Raw genomic sequence first — 20,353 nt, forward strand, 5'->3', positions numbered from 1 at the left:
TATAAACGCTCAATGAATAAGTAGCTGATAGTACAGATGATTAAAGGAGGTAGTATTCATATCAGAATACTAAATAACATATCTTACATTATTTTAGTTTATATGAGAAAAATACACAATGGGAGCATACAACAAAGAACAGCTATAATTCCTGTTATTCTTATGAAAATCATAATTTTAACAAGTCTGTAGTTTGAGAGTAGAAATTACTGAATCTATGTCAATGCCTAGCTTTTAACAATGGACCTGCAGAGATACCATTATTGTTTGCTAATTTTTAATCTTTAAATTGCTTTGAGCTCCTTAAGTAAATGCTATATAGAATAAATATAAGATGGTGGTGATACAGTATTTTAGGAGAGACAATAGTATTTTAGTGTCTATCAATACCTAACATAAATGTCTGATGGTTGATTGGACTGAAATGTGAAAGCCAGTTTACACACACACCAGTAACAAAAGTCAGCATTATCTATGATGAAGTACAGAAACAAAAAATTTGGTCTCAGAATACTACTTCAAAGATGCAAAGAGAAACACTGGTTAAATTAAATTTAATAACATAATTTAGCCTAAATTCTAGCATGAGATGAGTTAAACTGAATAAATAACAAGGGAACCTAGAGATCAGAATAAGAATTTTATTCAATGCTTAAGTATTTTTCCTATATTCAAGCATGTAATCCAATCTCTAAGGACAAAGAGAAACTATACTCCTGGCTCACAGAATCCTCACTAGCCTTAACATTTTGACAATACTCAACAACTAACCACACCTACCCTCTTTCACTGCTAGTGTGAAAGATTACTGCCTATTTTATTGCAGAGTAAAGACCATACAAAAAAGAAATATACACCATGTTCAATAAGATGATACAGCCTATTAAATGAGCAAAAATCAAAACATGGGTCAATTTACATTTTTCAATCTTCAGTTGTTCAAGTACAAATAGAAATTGTAAAATAAAAACAAAAGCCCCATGCCATCAGCTATGTGGTCCTGAATAATTTAATCTCTTTACTCTTCTTGGTTTTCTTACCTATAAAATGAGGAAGTGAGAATAAAACACTAGTAAGATGCCTTGTCTGCATTTTTCAAGAATATATGTATAGGGTTCCAGGCCAGGAATAAACCCAGCTGAACGTCACAGCTCTCAGCCAGCCTCTTACATCACTGAGGTGTACAGAATCAACGAAGAAACCCAACGATGAAACCACCACTGTTTCTGCCTTCACGGAGTTCACAGGCTAGATATACATGTAAATCTAGAGACACATCTATATACATCTATACACCTATCTATAGATATAGATCTCTTGACCTTTTCTAGCTTCTAAATTCCACAAAGGCAGAAACAGAGGTGGCTTCATTGATCAGTCTCCTTGTTGACTCTGCACAGCTTGCAGGAACACTGGAGAACCTCCACATGGGAGGATAAGTAAAGACCACAAGGAAGACTGGGGCTTTGGTAAGTAATACTTGGGCAAAATGAAATGGGAGAAGGGGCATTCTAGACAGAAAAAAGACAAGCAAGTTCAAAGAACTAGCGTATTTAGGGAACACGTCCTTCAATGTGTCTATAGACAGAGCAATGAGAGACAGGATTATAATAGTTAGGACTAAACCACAGAATGCCTTTTGAAAGTCCAGGATAGACAGTATGAACTTAATTTGAAAAGTAAAGAAAAACTCCTTAAGTGCTATGATTATAGCGACACTTTAGGAAGATTAACTTGGCTGCAATACATAGGATTTACTGGGAAAACCAGTTAAGAGTCTTAGTAAGGAATTAGGAATACCCAAACTTGGATAAATAAATAAAAGAGAGAGGGTATTTCCACCAACGCTCCCACATATCCATAGAAGACTTTAAACCACAGATAGAGGAAAGCATTCGCAAATTTATTTTTTAATATAAACCTGGTTCTCATCAAGTGATTTAACTACTTAAAACTGACTATCTTAGAGTTAAAACCATCAGAAATGCATATGACCAAAGCTTCAGGACAGACACTTTCATACATTTGTATAATACTTTGTACCATCTTAAAATAATAATAATTATTATTTGTATCCTCTTTCTGGAGGGCAATTTTGCACCATGAACCAAAAGCCAAAATACTATAAACCAGCAATTTGGAAATAATCATGGATAAAAACAAAGATTTATATTCACTTTAGCATTGTTTATACTTGCAAAATCATGAGGAACTTGAATACTTAACTAGGGGAGATTAATTGTACATACTTAGAATACTATAGCCATTAAAACAATATAGAACATTTTTTAAATGAAAGATATTTCCCCATTTAGTGAAAGATTACAGAACAAAATGTACCATATGTCCCCCAACACATACACACACACACACTAAAATAAAACACCAAAACAAAACCACTCCATGTGAAACAACAGTTTTACTCTTTAAGACACCTAATACAACAAATATGTATATACCTATATATTTCCCTATATATATCTGTATCTGTGTACATACAAATATAGTGTTGTGCTAAACCAAGATGTGAAAGAAATATCCAATGACTGCCTAAACGTTGGGTTTCAACTAAATTTAGAATGGAAAGCAAGGACCTTCCTCCCAAAAACAGGTCTCAAAATTGATTAACTCCACAGTTCCCTTCTGAGGTACTTTTTGGCTTTCACAGGAGTTAAGGGAGGCATTTATTTCACACAGCAAGATTCTTGCTCCTCTCTACCTGAATGTCAGTATGCACATATAACTGTACCAACATATCGGGTCACGTGGGTGGCTCAGTTGGTCAAGCGTCCGACTCCTAATCTTGGCTCAGGTCATGATCTCACAGTTTGTTGAGTTTGAGCCCCACGTTAGGCTCTGTGCTGACAGTGCAGAGCCTGCTTGGGATTCTCCCTCTCAAGAATAAATAAACATTTAAAAAAACCTTAAAAACAAACAAATAAACATACCCACATACTTAGTTAACATTAAGCCTCCAAAGAAACTGAAAGTGGTTTATCAGAAGTAAAGACCAGGGGGCCAACAAGAACCTCTGCAAAGAAGTATGTTCCACAAGTGGGCCAAAAGCAGTTCGTCTTAAGATCTAATCAAATTGGATTTTAAAGCTAGGAACACTTCTGTCCCCACACTACAGAAACTTCTCTCAAAGATCGCCTACAGCGTGTTAACTGCCAAATTCAAAAAGCATTAGTAACCAAGGACAGTGTTGCACATGTTCCTAAAATTCATTCAACAGGGTCTGCAACCATTTCTCAATCTTCATAGTAAACAGCTTTTCTGTAGTATTTAGCCATTCCAATTTCCAATTCTTTATCATTAAACCGGACGTTTCTCTGAGCTTCAGAGAAATTCTATAGTCGTTTCAAATTTCAAGTTTCTAACTGAACTTGGCATCATTGTGCCTATTTCCATGGACACTAAAAAGCACTGGCACTGCCAGTCTCAACGCGACTGAATCTCATGTTGTCCTTTGAAAACCTCCCTCATTCTAGTCCTACAAATCTATGTCAGATGTCAAGTATTACTCGCTTGAGTTTCTCAAATCTGTCACTTCCTTTTCATTCCTATTTTAGGCCAAGTTCGGGCACTATTTGCTTTAAATCTGGGCACAAATACAGTCATCCTAACTTCTGCCTCTAAGTACTTGAATTTATCTTTTACAGCACCCCAAACCAGTCTTTCAAACCGGATAATCATTTTATCATTCTTAACTTTAAAACTTCCAAAAGCTCTTTATTTCCTTTATGATAAAATCCAAAAGCCAATGTCCTCTGCAATCTGGTCCAGGGTATCTTTTCATCAAGACAGAGAACTTCAAAACTGGAAGCCTAGAAATCATGCAAATGAGGAAACTGAATCAAGACCAAAAAGGCTAAGTGCCTTACTCTGGCCAAAATTAAATTACCAGACCAGAAACTTAAAAACCAAGATCAGTATTTCCTAAATTTGCCTGATTATAACATTACTTACACCAAGATGTTTAATATACAGATTGCCAGACCCTTCCCCTGTCAATTCTGATTCAGTAGGTCTGAGTACAATCACAGGACTCTGAATATTTAAGAAGCACTAGGTGATTCTCTCTCATCTTCAGGGAAGTTTGAGGAAACCTGACCTAAATCTTGCAAATCTTCTACATTCTTTGACTGTATCAATCTTACCTTTCAACTACTGTCTTATAAATACTGTTCTATCCAAAAAGCTCTACTCACTTTCACTTATACCTTGTTTAGAGGTTATATCACATTTTTCCACCCTACCCAACCCTCAAAACCTACTCATTCCTTCCTATTCTAACCTCTTCAAAATCTTAATCAATGCTTTCCATATAACCCCAATAATCAAGTACCCATATGGATCTCAGGTATTATGTAAGTATGGTGCTAAGAATAGAAAACTGAAGATTAAAAAACATATAGAAGAATATAAATTATTACTATTGGTCTTGGCCTGAAAGATAAAATGCCTTACTTTGCCTAATCAGCAAAAACAACCAAACAACTTTTTAAAACACTGAAATCAAAGTATCTCTCATTTTTGTCACACTATTCTACTTCATCATTGTTATGAGGCCTGACTTGTATTTCAACCCTGGCACTTGAGGTAGGGAGGGGAACAGCAGAAAAAAATATGGACCCAAGTATTTTTTTTAAATGTACCTAGAGTCTAGATTTGAGCCCAGATCATAAAATGAAAAACACTCATTTCCTCACATATGAGGAAAACTCATTCTATGGCAGATTCACCTCCTCAGTGATTTCCATTTAAGTTGTAACCTATAATCTACAACATTAAAATTAGCTGCTGATAAATAATAAAATAGAACTTCACCAGTAAATCAGAAAGACAGGTACCAAGCAAAAAAACAAAAAAAAAAAAACCCAAAAAACAAAAAAACAAAAAACAAAAAACAAAAACAAAGACAAGCACTAAAATATTAAGCCATTCCATTTAACATACAACATGAGGTTCCCGGAGAGCTCTAAGAGTAAATATAATTTTATACTGAGTATCTAAAAATAATCAAAATAAATCTCTGGCATAATATGGGCTATACTGGATCTTAATTTCTCCTGTGTCAAAATGTCCCTAAATTCAGCAAGTAAATAACTTAAGATGTTATTAAATGGTCTAAGATGTAAATTATTAATACAGAATCTTCATATCTGCAGAGTAGGCCCTGATACAACTTTTTCCCTATTTTTAAGGCTTGTTTTATTGTACTGTTATCACTACTAACAATTTAATTATCAAAAACTAGTGTATCAATTCACCTTTCTTTTGTAATGCTAATGGTCAGAAAGATGAAATAAAAATCGTTCTTTTCCTTAAATTCCCATATAAAGAAACCATAAAGGTAAAATTACAAAACTGTATAGTTTTCTATTCTTTAAATTATAACTAATAAAAATATTTCTAATGTCTGAGTGTGAACTCAATCTCAAACTCACCTTTTCCCCACCTTTCTTTATTGAACCAATTTTTAAAAGGATGTTATGAACATTACTGTAATTAGCCCCACATATTGCTTTTAGAAACATTATTACCAATCCTGCTAATAATTCTGCCATAAAAGGAAATAACATTTTTTAGAAACTATAAAGCTTGAATATGGCCAGAAAAAAAATTGTGTTTAGTAAGGTCTATGTGGACTACTTAAAAATAGTTCTAATAATTGTTAACAATTTATTATGAGTGGTCAGATATATAGCCTACCACCTTCTCTTTTTTAAAAAAATGGGACATTTAACCCATTTTTAAATATTTTTAATATATTAAATATTTTTATTTTTAAAAATATTTTTTAATAAAGTATTTTTAAAATATTCATTACAGTCAACATTTTATCACTTATGGGCTTAAATTCTTACACAATGACCCACTGAGACTTGAAAGGATCTGCTGGGCTTTCAAGGGGGAGGAAAGGGGATCAAGATCACTGATTGGTTACTACAAGGACAAAGGTTAACAACTTAAATATAGACATGCATTTAAAACTACTGTGCATACATTTTAATGATTTCAAGATACATAAAAATATAATCTACTTAAAAAGTGAATGGTAATGACTTTAAAGGTTTAAACAGATATCCAAAGAAGAAACAAGCTTATTGCAAACGCAGTATTCTGCTACCTACAAATCTTGGATAGAATTTCAGCTACACCAAATCAGCTTAAAAAAAAAAAAAAAAAAAAAACAAACGTAGTCACAGAAAATGTCATTATGTAATGCAAAGATAGCTATATACATTTATCACACCAAAGTGACCAACAAATGAAATATGTTAAAATTATATTGTTTACAATGTGCAAGATTAAAGAATAGAACCTAATCAACTACAGAACTGTGAAGCCTAAATCAAATGCCAGTGAAACAGAACAGCATGACATTTCCTCATACACAACCAAATATAAAAACACATACCAAATAGCTGTTTTAATCCTTTACTCCTAAACCTTTCATAGGCTTCATTTTCAATCCAAAATGTGTCTAAAATTGCAAAGTTTATTCATAGAAACATATTACCGGTCACATGAAAAAAAACTGAAAAGAAGATTAAAAAGCAGATATACCCTTATCCTTCCAATTTTTCTTCTGACAGTCCATCTCTTGTCACGATCTGCCCCCTCCAGATGCAATTATCAATTATGCATACCAACAGAAAAGCTGCAGCTGCACAAATCTACCCTGTGAGACATGAAATACCCGTTTCCTCAACCAAAGTCTGCAGTCTCTGCTGCACAACTGCAGCAGGACTGAAGTCACCTGACGTCTTCTGGGTGTGGAACAGTCTGACGCAGTGCAATCTGTAACTAGGCTACTAATACTCAGGCACTACCGCCTTCTTCCTATGTGTTTATTGTTCTAGTCTTTTGCTTGTTGCTCATACCAAAGGGAGCTACTTTTGCAGGGGGAGGGGAGTGCTACCAAAGAAAGGAAAGGAAGGTTGTTGTTGTAACACAGTTAACCATTGATTATATGCGAAATGTACTTACAGCCATATGCAAGTTTTTTCTTTTCGTACATGGGTGAATTATGCTGCTGGTTTTGTCTCATTTAAAACTCTAAAATCAATAGTTACCTAATAAGATAAAAATGGACTGATCCAAAGAAAAGTAATAGCTTAAATTTCAACCCTGGGAAATGCTGAATCTCTTCTTACTTTCTCCCGTGTATTAAGGCTTAGAGCATTCAGCATTTTGTATCCTTATGAGGGTATAAGTAGAGAATCACAAAGTCAAATTATTAACGTTTACTCAGTGTATGCTACTTCAAAAGAAAAAAGGTTTTATTTTATCTCGGGAGTCTCATCTTTCTAATGTAATGTTCTCTAGTTTTTTTTCTTTTACAATTATGGAAATCCAGACTTAAGAATATACATTTATTCCTAATCATCACCTGCTTTCAATAAATATATATCAAACATCACTGCAGGTACTATTAATAGACCCAGCTTGAAGAGAAATATTCATGTGCTAATTATATCATTTGCCTTGGGAAAATGACCTAAGACCAAACCAGAATTGAACTGAAAAATACAAAAACAAATCTATACATAGAATTTCTGAAATTTTTGCTCAACTATATAAAACTGACATTCATTCCAGTGCAGAATATTATGTCTTTACAAATGTTCCACAACTGGCTGAACTGATTCAGTGTGTAACCAAGCAATGGGCAATATATAATGAGAAATCAGCTAAAACATTTTAAAATGTGTAATATAATGAAGTATTATAAGATATATAGTCTATGTACTATACTTCTTAAGACTACATAGCTACACTGAAATTGGTATAATATTTTCTGGAACTTCCTGTAAAAAAACTCTGCAAAATCCTTAGTATCAGAAGTGGCCTGGTCAATGACTCAGTTCTTTCACTATCTGCATTTCTAACTCCATACATAAAAAAAAGCGAAGTAATTTTTAAAGAGAGTCTACTATTCTAAGCTTAAAAGTCAATACCTAACTTTAAATTTTATTCAATGGACCTATGCATAATGGAGTATTTGACAACTCTGTTGCTAAGTTATACTATGGATAAAAAAAGTCTGGCTTCTCCAAACAATAGTTTGAAATCTCAAACTATTCCATAAATATAAAATATTTCCATAATACTTATTTTCTAACAATGAATCCTTTGAAACTGAAGACATGTAAATACTTTTGCATTAGAATAAAGCACTCAAAAATAGTACCCAAACTGTTTTCAAGTCAGAGATTACTACACAAACAGGAGAGGAGGGGGGGAAGATTTCTTGAGACAAAGGTATTTACCATTTATACTTTTCACCTGCGCTGGTACTTGATTTGACTCAAGATATTTAATAACAGTCTCAGAGAGCAAGAATGTGTAATAATAACCATTTACCTACACATTAAAAACACTTGGGGCACCTGGGTGGCTTAGTCAGTTAAGCATCTGACTTAGGCTCAGGCTGTGATCTCACGATTCCTGAGTGAATTCAAGCCCCACATCAGACTCTGCTGACAGCTAGCTCAGAGTCTGGAGCCTGTCTTCGGATTCTGTCTCCTCTCTCTGTCCCTCCCCTGCCCGCACTCTGTCTCTCTCTCACAAAAATAAATAAAACATTAAAAACAAACAAACAAACAAACAAACATTAAACACACTTAAAAGCTCCCCTGGTAGATTAAAAGTCAAAACAGGAGCCTTAAAGTTTGATCTTATATAATGATATCTAATTCTTTAATTATTAAGATCTTTGCAATTGAAACTACTAAGTTTACAGGAAAAACTAACTCATGTAAATCAAGTGACATTTGCCCATTTCTTTCTTAAAAAGTTTTAAAAGGGTTCAGTTTGGTTACCTAAGCAAAAAAGTGATTAAATATAAATACACAATAAATACAAATCTGTTAAAAATATAAAACCATATGGGCTATGCTTATAGTGAGGATCAAATGAGTTAGTGTAAGCAAAAGGCCTTAGGACAGTGGCCTGACAAAAAGTAGGCCCTATATAAGCCTTAGACATTATTGTTATGCTACAAATAATAGTCAAACTAGTAGGGACAAGGTACATAAACCACATCTAAAAAAGCACATATATTAAGCATTCAATTCTAGGGACTAACCCAAAACCTTTCTAAACAAGCGCAAGCACATGCGCACACACATACACACACATACTTTGCTACACAGTTCTATTATACTCCAGCTCAGAAAAATTTTTATAGGGATAGTTTATAGGTCCAACATTAAATCCCAACATAACAAATAAAGGACATAAATCTGTTAGAAACTTACCTTCATTTATTGTTTTCCTTCAAATATTTAATATTTCGTTTTTAAAAAATGAATACTTTCAAGGACAATTTTCAAACATAAGAGATACATCCCAACTTGTAAAACAGCACTTTGATTATTTGGGACAGAAACCTATTTTTCCTTAAAAGTAAAGGCTTTCAAAGGAGGGGGCCACAGAAGATTCCTTTATTTACAATGCAAGTAAAATAAAAGTGCAGTCTAATTTTAAGTCTTATAGCATATGCAGAGGAGTGGAAGGCATTTTCCTCTTTAAAACTCAAAATCAGCCTTACACAGAACTTTTGAAATAAATTGTTCAAAGTTCATATTTGGCAACTTCCCACTCCTCAATATCTACATCCCCAGTACTTCTTCCAAGCATGAGAAAAATAAATGAAAACCTGCCCAAGCATAATCCTAACTCCTTCCCAAAGGATATCATGCTCTAAAATTACCTAGATTTCTCTTCTCCTCATACCTTGAATAAAAACTCTCATTTTCTTAGTGTACTTAACCTCACCAGTAGGAGAATCATATGATTAAATCATTTCCTGCTAAAGAATAAAAATTCCTTTCTCTGTAACCTTTTAATGAAGTGTGTGTGTGTGTGTGTGTGTGTGTGGCTTGCATCTGTAAGTGGCAAGATTTCAGACTCAAGACTGTATTTTGGAATAGGCAGCAATACCTAAGCAGTAAGTCCACTCCAGCCAGCTTTCCCAAGATTTTCCTCCTTTTCCATTTCTTTCCTTCCTCTACTTCTCAATCCCAGAAAAAAATCAAGTTTTTGTTTTTTTTTTCCCCCAGAATATTTAGAAATCAAGGGAAATAAATGAAAAAGAGGTAGTCATTTAGATTTAAAGTGTTACTAAGTTGGGGATTGCTAGTATACCATTCTTAATAGCTAAAATAAGTATTTCTACTTTCTGTAAACAGAGAACAAGATTCTTTTTTTTTAAATAAGGAAACAATTACGGTTACACAGGAGTTTCAAACTTATTTAAAAATTTAATTATTCTGAGCTATACAAAAATATGAAACTAAACATATGTCCCATTGCTGAAAGGTATTAACCAATGTTGCTTAATACCATACGCAGTAACATAATGCCCTCTATGGACTAAATTATAGCACTTCAACATTAACTACTAAATTGAATCTTAAGACATGGCAAAATACTTTAGTCTAGAAAAATGAATGACAATACAACTTCAAATGGGAAAAAAAAAGAGCATTTGAAAGTATACAATTTCATGTAATTTGCTAAAAATGAATATGAAAGTCCACAGAGAAAGAAATTTAAAGTGATACTACTCAGAACTAAACACATGCTGGCTTCATGTATTATAATCTAAAATAAATATACAAATTCCAAAAGATCCAAAGCATTTCTAAATTTGGAATTAAAAAATTAATAGTCACTAGGCTCTGGACAGATGTTTTAAAACTTTTCAGTTTTCACTAAAGTAAACAGGTTTAGGGGAATCTTAAAGGTCATTCCATAATGTTTAAAATAACATGATTCAAGCATTGTCTGATTCAACACAATGTGTCAAAATCCTTTTATAAAGTCATTTGTTAATGTAAACCAAATATCCACAACTCACTAAATTTCTCTGATCATCTGAATTTATTCCATATGGTCAATTACAGAACATTCCATAGACCTCACTTTCTATATACAACACTAGATGGCACCAACACCCATAGTACAGTAGACTGTCTAATTTTCTAGGCATGCAATCCAACAAAAACTATGTTCTTAATTTTCTGGCTCTTTCTGCCTGACAATAGGGAACTAGAGATCAGAATATAACAGCAATAGAAAACAACTCCACCACCAAGAACACATGTGGGATAAAGGGATCTCTGAGCAGTATTCAAAATAAATTTTAAATAGGTAAGAATCAAGTATAAAAATAAAACCATACATACATACATACATACATACATACATACATAATTTTCCTATGTGAAAACTGAAAATGTCCACTAAAATATAAAATAAAATAAAAATTGTTTGGAAAACTGTAACATAACAGGAGTTTGCATCCATTGTACAAAGAGCTCTCATAAAATCAGAAAAAAGATAAACATCTAAATTTAAAAATGGGCAAAGGGTATGAACAGGCAATTCACAAAAGACATAAAAATAGCCAATAAACACATGAAACATGTTTACTTTTACTAACAATCAAAGATCAAAACTTCAAGATACCACTTCAACCTATTAAACTGGTAAAGGTTTTTCTTTAAGTGCCAAATTCAGAATGTCTGGAAGGATATCTAAGAAGTAAGTCCTAGCACAGGACTCTGAAGGAGTACAAGGTAGCTTGTTGAGACAGGAAGAAGACTTAGTGTCATAGGGCTCTTTGAATTTTGTATAATATGGAAGTATTACCTATCCAAAAATAAATAAATAGTATCAACTGTAGGTGGTAATGGAGAAATGGATGTTTTCTAACTCTTTTGGGGGGGAAAAATTAGTACCATTTTTCTGACAGCCAAGTTTTGTCAAAACTCTTAAAAATGGTCATACCCATTTACCTAGGGTTTATTTCTAGTAATTTATGAAAAATAGTAATTCAGATATGTAAAATATTTAAATATAGGTTAACAGCAGCCTTATTTATAAGTTAAAAAGTTGGAAACCACCTAAGAATCCAACAATAGCAAACTAGTTAAATTATATACAATACTAATGAAATGTAAGCATTAAAAAATCATGCAGCAGCAGAATAAGGACATGGAAATGTCAGCATTATATAAGATACTGCTGATTTTTTAAAGCTATAAACAATGTGTAGACTATGATCCCTATTTGTTAAAACACATTTTTTTTACTCCATTCATAAAGTATCTATATGCATTGAAAATAGACAAGAAGAATATATTCTAAAATATTAACAATTACTATATCTGGGCAATATGATTACAAATTTTTTTCATCTCAATAGTTTTCTCTACTTCTCAAATTTGTATAATGAGCATGCATTACTACAGAATGTTTCATGTATCATTGATCTGACTTTACTGATAGCAGGTCCTTCAGACAAATTCTAACTACTAAGCTCAAACAGATTAAAACATTTGCTTAAGGTCATACAGCTATAATCCATAATAAAGCCAGAATTAGAACTCAGGTCTGTTAATATGCCCAAAATGAAGTCTTTCAACCACACTACTGTCACCTAACTTTTATAGTACATATTTCATAATTATTTTCAATCTGTACTGGGCTCATAGTGAGCACTAAATAAATCCTCATTAATTTGATATTTGTTTAGGTCACATTTGTTGAAGTAAATATAATTGATTCTTTTATTAACAACAGCGCATTTCTAATTTAGCTAAATTTACTAACAGATTCCCACCTAAAGGTATTCTACTCAATTTGTTAGATTAAGCGTGTTAATTTTTCAGGGTACTTAAATTTCTTCTTAAAAAAATTTTTTTTAATGTTTATTTATTTTTGAGAGAGAGGCAGACTGCAAGCAGGGGAGGGGCAGAGAGAGAGGGAGACACAGAATCCAAAGCAGGCTCCAGGCCCTGAGCTGTCAGCACAGAGCCTGATGCGGGGCTCGAGCCCACAAACTGTGAGATAACGACCTGAGTCATTGGAAGTCAGACGCTTAACAAACTGAGCCACCCTGGTGCCCCTAAATTTCTTACTTTTATCAGATTAACTGCTCAGTGTCAGAATCAAAGTCCAACTAATAATTATCAAAGTATCCTAAATATGCTTACTAAAAATATATTTAAACCAAAATACCAAACCTTAATATCTGTAAAACTTTACTGAGAAATTGCAAAGGCTATAAATTCCTAAATTAATAATAAAAATGTTAAGTTATAAACACTATCTAAAGAAAGCTCTTATTCATGAACACATTTAAGAAGCATATATAAATCTGCAAACGATAATTTTTAATTCTTTACCTAGAAAAAAGGGCCCCTTTTAAATGAGTCCTTTATTATGGCAATACTTTATTATGGCAATACTACGTAGATATCACATACTTTAAATAAAATGAAAAAACAATCACGTTGTTGGTGGTTTACACTTCACTCACCGAAAGTTCTAGCAGGTCAGCAAAACAATCTATACTCTAATTATGAACTAAAAATACTCTGTGCATCATTGGCAAACCAACAAACCAACAAACATAGTAAACAATCAATGTCTTTGAAGCGAAGATGTCAGTGGTTTGGATGAGAGACATTAGCACCTTTCCTTACCAACAGCCTACCAACAATAAAGATAGCTGTTCACAAGAGGGTTATTCAGTCTCCACATGGAAGCAAAACTGTTACCTTCATTTTGATATCCCTACATATGGAAAATCATGTGAGAAAAATGTACATGGTAACCCAACTTTCTTGACTTTTAAAACCTGTCTTAACATTGGTTACAACACAACATGTATGTAATAAAAGCACAGCACCTCAATTGCTGCAAAATTTAGCATACTAAATGCTCATTCCAAAATGGAAAACGACTGAGAAGGGGAGAAATCCCTTCTAGGTTGGAATCCGTTATTCACCTGTTGGGAAAAAGATTTTCCTTGTGGAATGATCTCCCTTTTGGAATTAAGTTAAGATTACTTAAGAAAGTTATAGCCCAATGTCTGGAATACAGAGGTTCAAAAGTATTGTGCTTACTATATAATTTGCTATGTAACTTCGAGAAATAAGACTAAGTCCCACACAGTGGTGCTGTCATTCATAAAATGGTTCCTTCTTTCTCATCATAGAGACTATGTCAAAGTGCTTGATATTTAGAAGATTTCCCATAAATGGCAGCTCCCTTTTCCAGATAAAATGAGAAAAATTCAGCTTTTCTCAGTCTTTGAAAATTCTCAAGTTAAAAACCTCCTAAATAGAAAGAAAACTTAAAACTGAAAGAAAACTGAAACAAATTGACCTAACTATATTTCAAATGAGAATTATAACCACACTGAAGGCTGGGGAAGAGAGAAGGAAGGGGGAGAAAGGAGGGGTAACTAATCCAAGTAACTTGTACTTGACTATATACATTCAATCTTGGGCAGGATTGGGGTGTAGATTTGCAAAATAACTTTGAATTATTTTATTGTGTTTACTATAACGATATTAGAAAACATTCTAAAACTATCTTAGAAATATTAAACGATCAAGTAAATGTGTTAGCTGCCAGGGTTCTCACTACAGAAGGAACATACAAATATGAAAGGAGAGAAGAAAGAAACAATCTTCTGGAAATAGACTCTCAACTAAAAAGAATCAGGGATCCTTCAAGAAATGATTGATTTCAGGGCTGCGGTAGAACAGACATAGATGAGCCTATATTTTGTTAGGCTAGAAAGTCAGAAGAGCTTCTCTCTCCATCCCAAAAAGAAGGATAGCTGCACATCCTTGGGCCAACCTGAACAGGGCCCTTCTAATATGGGACAATTTATAAACAAAACAATTAATGAATTATAATTCAGTAATGAATTATAAACCATTAGGGGGAAAAGAGAAACTTATAAATCCATATTGGTAATTAACTAATCAAATCACAGAAAAGCAGAATGCTAACAGTAGCAGAATGCCATGGAATGACTGATAAATGTGAAGGAAGTGTTGGAATTGAAAAATTATCATTTTGCAACCTTAATGGTAAACAGTGACACTAAATCTAGGAGGGAATTTTGATGGGGAGCAGGGTATCTGTAGTCTTGAAATGTCACCCCTCAGACTGCTTATTAGTTCCAAGGGAAGAAGAAAGCAATTATACAGTAGGGAAATGAGGGCCACCTTAACCAGATGATAGAAATTAACCTCATCAATGAGGGATTTAATGAATAGTGGGTACCTTCAGATATACCATGAGAAGGGTAAGGGGTACTACACATCTTCATTTTGGCCATGAATCCAAAACCCCAATCGAATCTCTGACAAACAGCAGACAAATGTAATATAAGAACATTCTATTAAAAAGGGAGGTGGGGGGGGCGGCGCCTGGGTGGCTCAGTCAGTTGAGCGTCGACTTCGGCTCAGGTCATGATCTCACTGTGAGTTCAAGCCCCGCGTCAAGTTCTGTGCTGCCAGAGAGCTCTATGCAGCCTGGAGCCTGCTTCAGAGTCTGTGTCTCCCTCTCTCTCTGCCCCTCCTCTGCTCATGCCCTGTCTCTCTCTGTCTCTCAATAATAAATAAACGTTTAAAAAAAAAAGTGGAGATGGGGAAGAGCCTACACTTAAAAAATGTTAATGTAAGGGATAAACACTGGAAATGTAACAGACAAAAGCAGCCAAAAGCAACATGACAACTAAAAGCAAAATTTGGCCCTAGTAGTAGACTACAAAATTTGGTCTTGTAGTAGATGACACTTATACAGGACACATTAGGTCACAACAGACACACTGGAATACAGATAGATTAGAAAAAGTACTTTATCAATGTAAATTTATGAAGTTAATAGCTGTATTGAGGTTATATAAGAACATGCCCTTATATAAGAACTTAAGGATAAAACAATGTATATAACTTACTGTCAAATGGTTTAGGAAAAACACCTATCAACTCCCTCTGCTGTCTTCTTTACATTCTTCAACTTAGATGCCACAGTCCATCACATCAAACTACTCCCTTACTATTTATTAATCCTCAATTCCTTTGATTCACTCTCCTTCCACTGGGCCATCCAGCAAAACAGAAGCTTGAATCAATATAAGCATTTGCCTTCCCTGAACCTATACCCAGGATGTTGGGCAAAGTTAGAGAAAAGTCACTCTACCATACAGACTTGTATGGACTCAACCTCCAACCCTGACTGGACTCTTAATATAATGCCTCTCTCTCCCTAGTCAGACCTCCTCCACCCAAGCATGTTCTAGTTCATTCTCAGCAAATGACCTAACATACTGCTTTAAATAAACATAAACCACCACACACTCCCTCAACTTCCAGCCACAAAACGAGCAGTATCAACACCCAGTTTCCCTTCCATTCACTACAATATCTTCCAAAATTGTTCCTCTTCTATATGCCAATTCCTCCACCTGAATTCTGGATCTCATCCTACCCCATCCCCTCCTGACTTTCTACTACCACCTTTAGACTTTCATTCCCATCTTTAAAAAAACAAAAAGGTTCTTCCTCAAGTCTATCCTCTACCTCATTCATGCTATCACTTTCTCCATGATCTCAAATTTCTCAAAAATTAGCATTCAGCATCCATTTGCTCAAATGTCATTCCCTCAGCACCCCTAGCCCTGCCCATTTACTCTACCTGCCATTGTCATGCCAACACCATCCCTACTTTTTAACAAGTTCTCAATCCTTATCTTAACCAAGCTCTATTGCATTTGATAATGCTGTCCAATCCTTCCACCTTTAAAGCTTCTTTTTCTTGGCTCTCCCTAGTCAGTATCTGTGGTTTTAATTACTATCTCTGAGCCCATGATAAACAAACACATATAGCCAAGGTCTCTCAAAAGCTTTATATGTACAACATCCATCACTTCTTGGATACCTCATAGGCACTTTAATAGCAAAATATTCAAAGCTGAATTTTTCATCTTCTCTCCTTAAACCCACTTTATTCTCTCATGTTCTCTAACTCAGTTTCTCATACCGCCATATGTGTACTTGAAAACACATGGAACCCAGGGTTCCTGGAGTCATCTCTAACTTCTCCCCTTATCCTTCATGTCCATATCCAATCAAACATCAGGTCCTATGTCTCCATGCTCATCCCACTGCCTTAATATTTATCATCTCCTCTTTCTTAAATTATAGCAACAATCTCTAACCTCGTCTCTCTGCCACTAGTACTGCCCATCTCCAACATATAAATATACTCAAGAAATAGGGAGTAATCACTACACATTTTCATAGAAAACACAACTAAATTAGAATGCTAAATAAAAAACACAGGTGCAAATCACTTTACACAAGTGTGTAAGAATATAGCATCAAAAGAAAAAAAATGACAATCCCTACTTTTCAGAAGAATTCATAACAGCATACCTCAATTTACACTTTTCAACAAAATACTCAATATGCGTGACTTTATACCTATTACTGGAAAATACACCAGTATATTGAAATATTGGAGACTTGTTACAGAAATGTTCCTTCATAAAAATTTAAAATCAAGTAATTTCTGGGAAAACAACAGTAAATGCATCTGGAAATATTTTGTTTTAGTATCTCCTAATCTCCATGCTATGAGGAAATACTGAAGGAAAAGAAAAGAAAGACATGAAGCCAATTCTAATAAAATTTTCTAGTTCCATGGTGCAATATAAAAAGGAGCAATAAATAATTGTGTGGAAAAAGTTATGAGCAAGGACGAACAGTGAGTGCAAAAAAAAAAAAAAAACAACACTGAACTTCTGAAACAGTAGTAAAGAATTCTTATCAATGTGATATATTAGATACTGTGAATGTAATATACCACACAAAATGTAGTGGAATATTCCGTAAGTCAAAAGCTAGCAAGAAAGTACAAAACAATGTATGGACTGATTACCTGAAGTTTTACTCAGCTCTGCTGAAAATAAAGCAGATGGTGATCTGTTCTCTTGTTCTGTATCAGAAGGGGTTTTTTTCTCAGCTTCTTTCACAAGAACTTTGGGTTTCACTATACTGCCTATTTCGGTTTGAGTGGCCAAAGCAGAAACATCTGGAGGCAGTAAGGGCACCTTCAAAATATCAGACCTATCTTTGGAGAGTTCATCTGGGACATGGACTTTATCTTCATCTTTAGGTTGTACATTCTTGAAAGAAAGGTCATGGGGTAACTCTGAGCAAGGTAATGACCCAGCTTCATCCTGGACATTAGCGATCTCACTTTTGTGGGATACTTCTAGGTCAGTGGTTAATTTAGGAGGAGAATCAGTTTTAGAACTGACAAATGTAGGGAACTCATCTATAATCTCAATTGGAGATGAATCTGAGAATGTTTCACTCTCTCTTATTTTTGCTTCCTTAGCAATAAATAAGCCATCATCTGAATAAACTGCAGCACTGAGCTCCTTCATCTGCAAAGGAATTTTCTCCTTTTGGGTCAGTGTTGAAACTTCATTGGGTAAGAAGGTATCTTCTGTAGTGTCTAAACTGGGCTGAAAAGATTCCAAATAGGGCTTTCCCCCCTCAGGTGGTAGTGAAGCACTGAGTTTTTCCTTATGTTCAGGTTCTATCACTGACTGGGATGAAGTCTCCATCAGATTTTCTCTCACAAGTATCACAGCTTCATCCTGTTTTTGTGGAACTTCAGGTATTGAATCATCACTAAATAAGTCAACTGGTTCAGAATCAGGTGAGGAATCTTCAACTAACTCAGAATGATCAGGCACTGGCTGTGCAACTTTTGCTATTTCTGAGTAATCAGAGAAATCTGAAGTTGGTTCAGTAGGGAGCTTTGTTTCTTTAATTAAATCACATGCAATAGATATATAAGGAGCTTCTGTTTCTTGAACAGCTACCTTAATACTTTCAGGCTCTTTAATTTCTTCCTTTATTCCTGATACATTTTTTAGGGATACATTCATGGCCTCTTCATACGGTGGGGGATTTTCAAGCTCAGGTTTTATGCTTTCGTAATTAACTAAAGAAGGAGCTTCTAATTGTGAAGAAGTGGGCTGCACTGCAGAAGCACCAGCACTAGGAACTACAGAATTTAATGGTGCTTCCATAACAATATCAGGCAAAACTGGTGACGGAGTAGCTTCAGATTCTTCAAAGGATGGGCAAAGCTGTGCCACAGGGTAGAGGGACTCCTGCATAGCTTCTGATGTTTGAACCAAGTCCATTTTTGTTTCAAAAGCGATCTTCGTGCCTGTAGCTTCATTCAATTCACTTTCACATGCTTCCTGTACTAAATCTGGGGTTAGACCTTCAGCCATGTTTGCCACTGCTTCCTCAGTCACCTTTGACAAATTATCTGTTGTGACATAATCGGTCTCAGAATCCTGTGTTGCTACAAGGAAAGGATTTGATGCTTTGGTACTAACATTCTTCTCTGTTACAATTTGGGCCTTTTTTTCTTCTATCTTTTTTTCATCTGTCTTATTTTCTGAAGTATGATCTGCCAACAAAGGAAAAATGTTTGTTGAAAGGTTTTCAGCTGCTGTCGGGTTAAAGGGAGCACATGTGATATATGCTCCTGAACCATCTTTTACAGCTTCTGGTGTACTGGGAAAAGAAATATCATCATTACTGCTTTCACTATCTTTTTCATGATTTGTTGGTTCAGGGCTATCAGCAAAACATTTCTTATCCACTTTACTCTCCAACTTGCTCTCTATATTAACTTCAGCAGCCAACACATCACTGTCTTGCTTGCTTGTATCTCTCACGTCCCATACTCGTTCAAATGGCTTGAAGTCTGCGTATTCTTCCCTCATAGGAGCTTCTGCTGCAATTCCCTTTTCATTAAAACTAACCTTTGTTTTTTCTGGAAGCATAACTTTGTCCTCTTCTTTAACTGATTCAGTAAGGGCTACAGGTAACTCTTGTTGATTTCGAAGGATATTATCACTAACTAAATCCTCTTTTTCATCCTTATTCTCTTCCCTAGGATTTGCTTTAATGGCAGACTCTGCTTTTGGAGAGCCACCGAATGAAACTCTCATTTCTGAGTATTCCAATTGTGAAAACTCTGTTAAATCTCTGTCTATAAATGGATTTTTTGCCTTCTCTGTGAACTCTTTAGAAGCTTCTGCTGATGTTTCTTGAAGCGTTCCTTCAGTGGGTAATACTGCTGATAAATTACCAAGATATTCATGTTCTTTAAAAGAAGCAGCTGAGAGGGGAGACAGAGAAGGAAGAGAAGCAGCAGTTTCAAGCAGGACAGATGGAAAATCCTCTTGACCAGTGGAAACAGTGTTACCTGGCTGCTCCTTCAAGTCCATAATTTTTTCTGTGACCATGGACAGAAAGGAAAGTTAGAGAATGCCAGCGTTCTCAGAGTTAATGCAAGTTTTATGACAGATTCAAAATACTATTAGTAAAGAGTTACTGTTAACTAAACTTAAATGTAAATAACAATAAATAATAATCAAGTAGTCTTGAATCATTACGGAAAGAATTAAAGCTATTGTCAAAACGTGCATGGCTAC

The 20,353-nt window shown here is 34.6% G+C and overlaps 1 protein-coding gene across 4 annotated transcripts in view; it reads right to left on the minus strand.

Annotated features, from left to right (window-relative positions):
• The window catches only part of RTN4 (reticulon 4), a 73,043-nt gene that overhangs the window by 28,990 nt on the left and 23,700 nt on the right, over positions 1 to 20,353 (minus strand). The window contains exon 3 of one of the 4 annotated variants that reach the window (XM_043603392.1): positions 17,764 to 20,154. The exons of 2 other annotated variants lie outside the window; for them this stretch is intronic. In XM_043603392.1, coding sequence (XP_043459327.1) covers positions 17,764 to 20,154 — 2,391 coding nt within the window. Of the gene's footprint in view, positions 1 to 6,573; positions 6,802 to 17,763; positions 20,155 to 20,353 lie in introns of those variants that run through there. One more of the 4 variants, XM_043603395.1, reaches the window with a different exon arrangement.

Source organism: Prionailurus bengalensis, chromosome A3 (genome assembly GCF_016509475.1).
Source record: "Prionailurus bengalensis isolate Pbe53 chromosome A3, Fcat_Pben_1.1_paternal_pri, whole genome shotgun sequence".
NCBI classification, from domain to species: domain Eukaryota; kingdom Metazoa; phylum Chordata; class Mammalia; order Carnivora; family Felidae; genus Prionailurus; species Prionailurus bengalensis.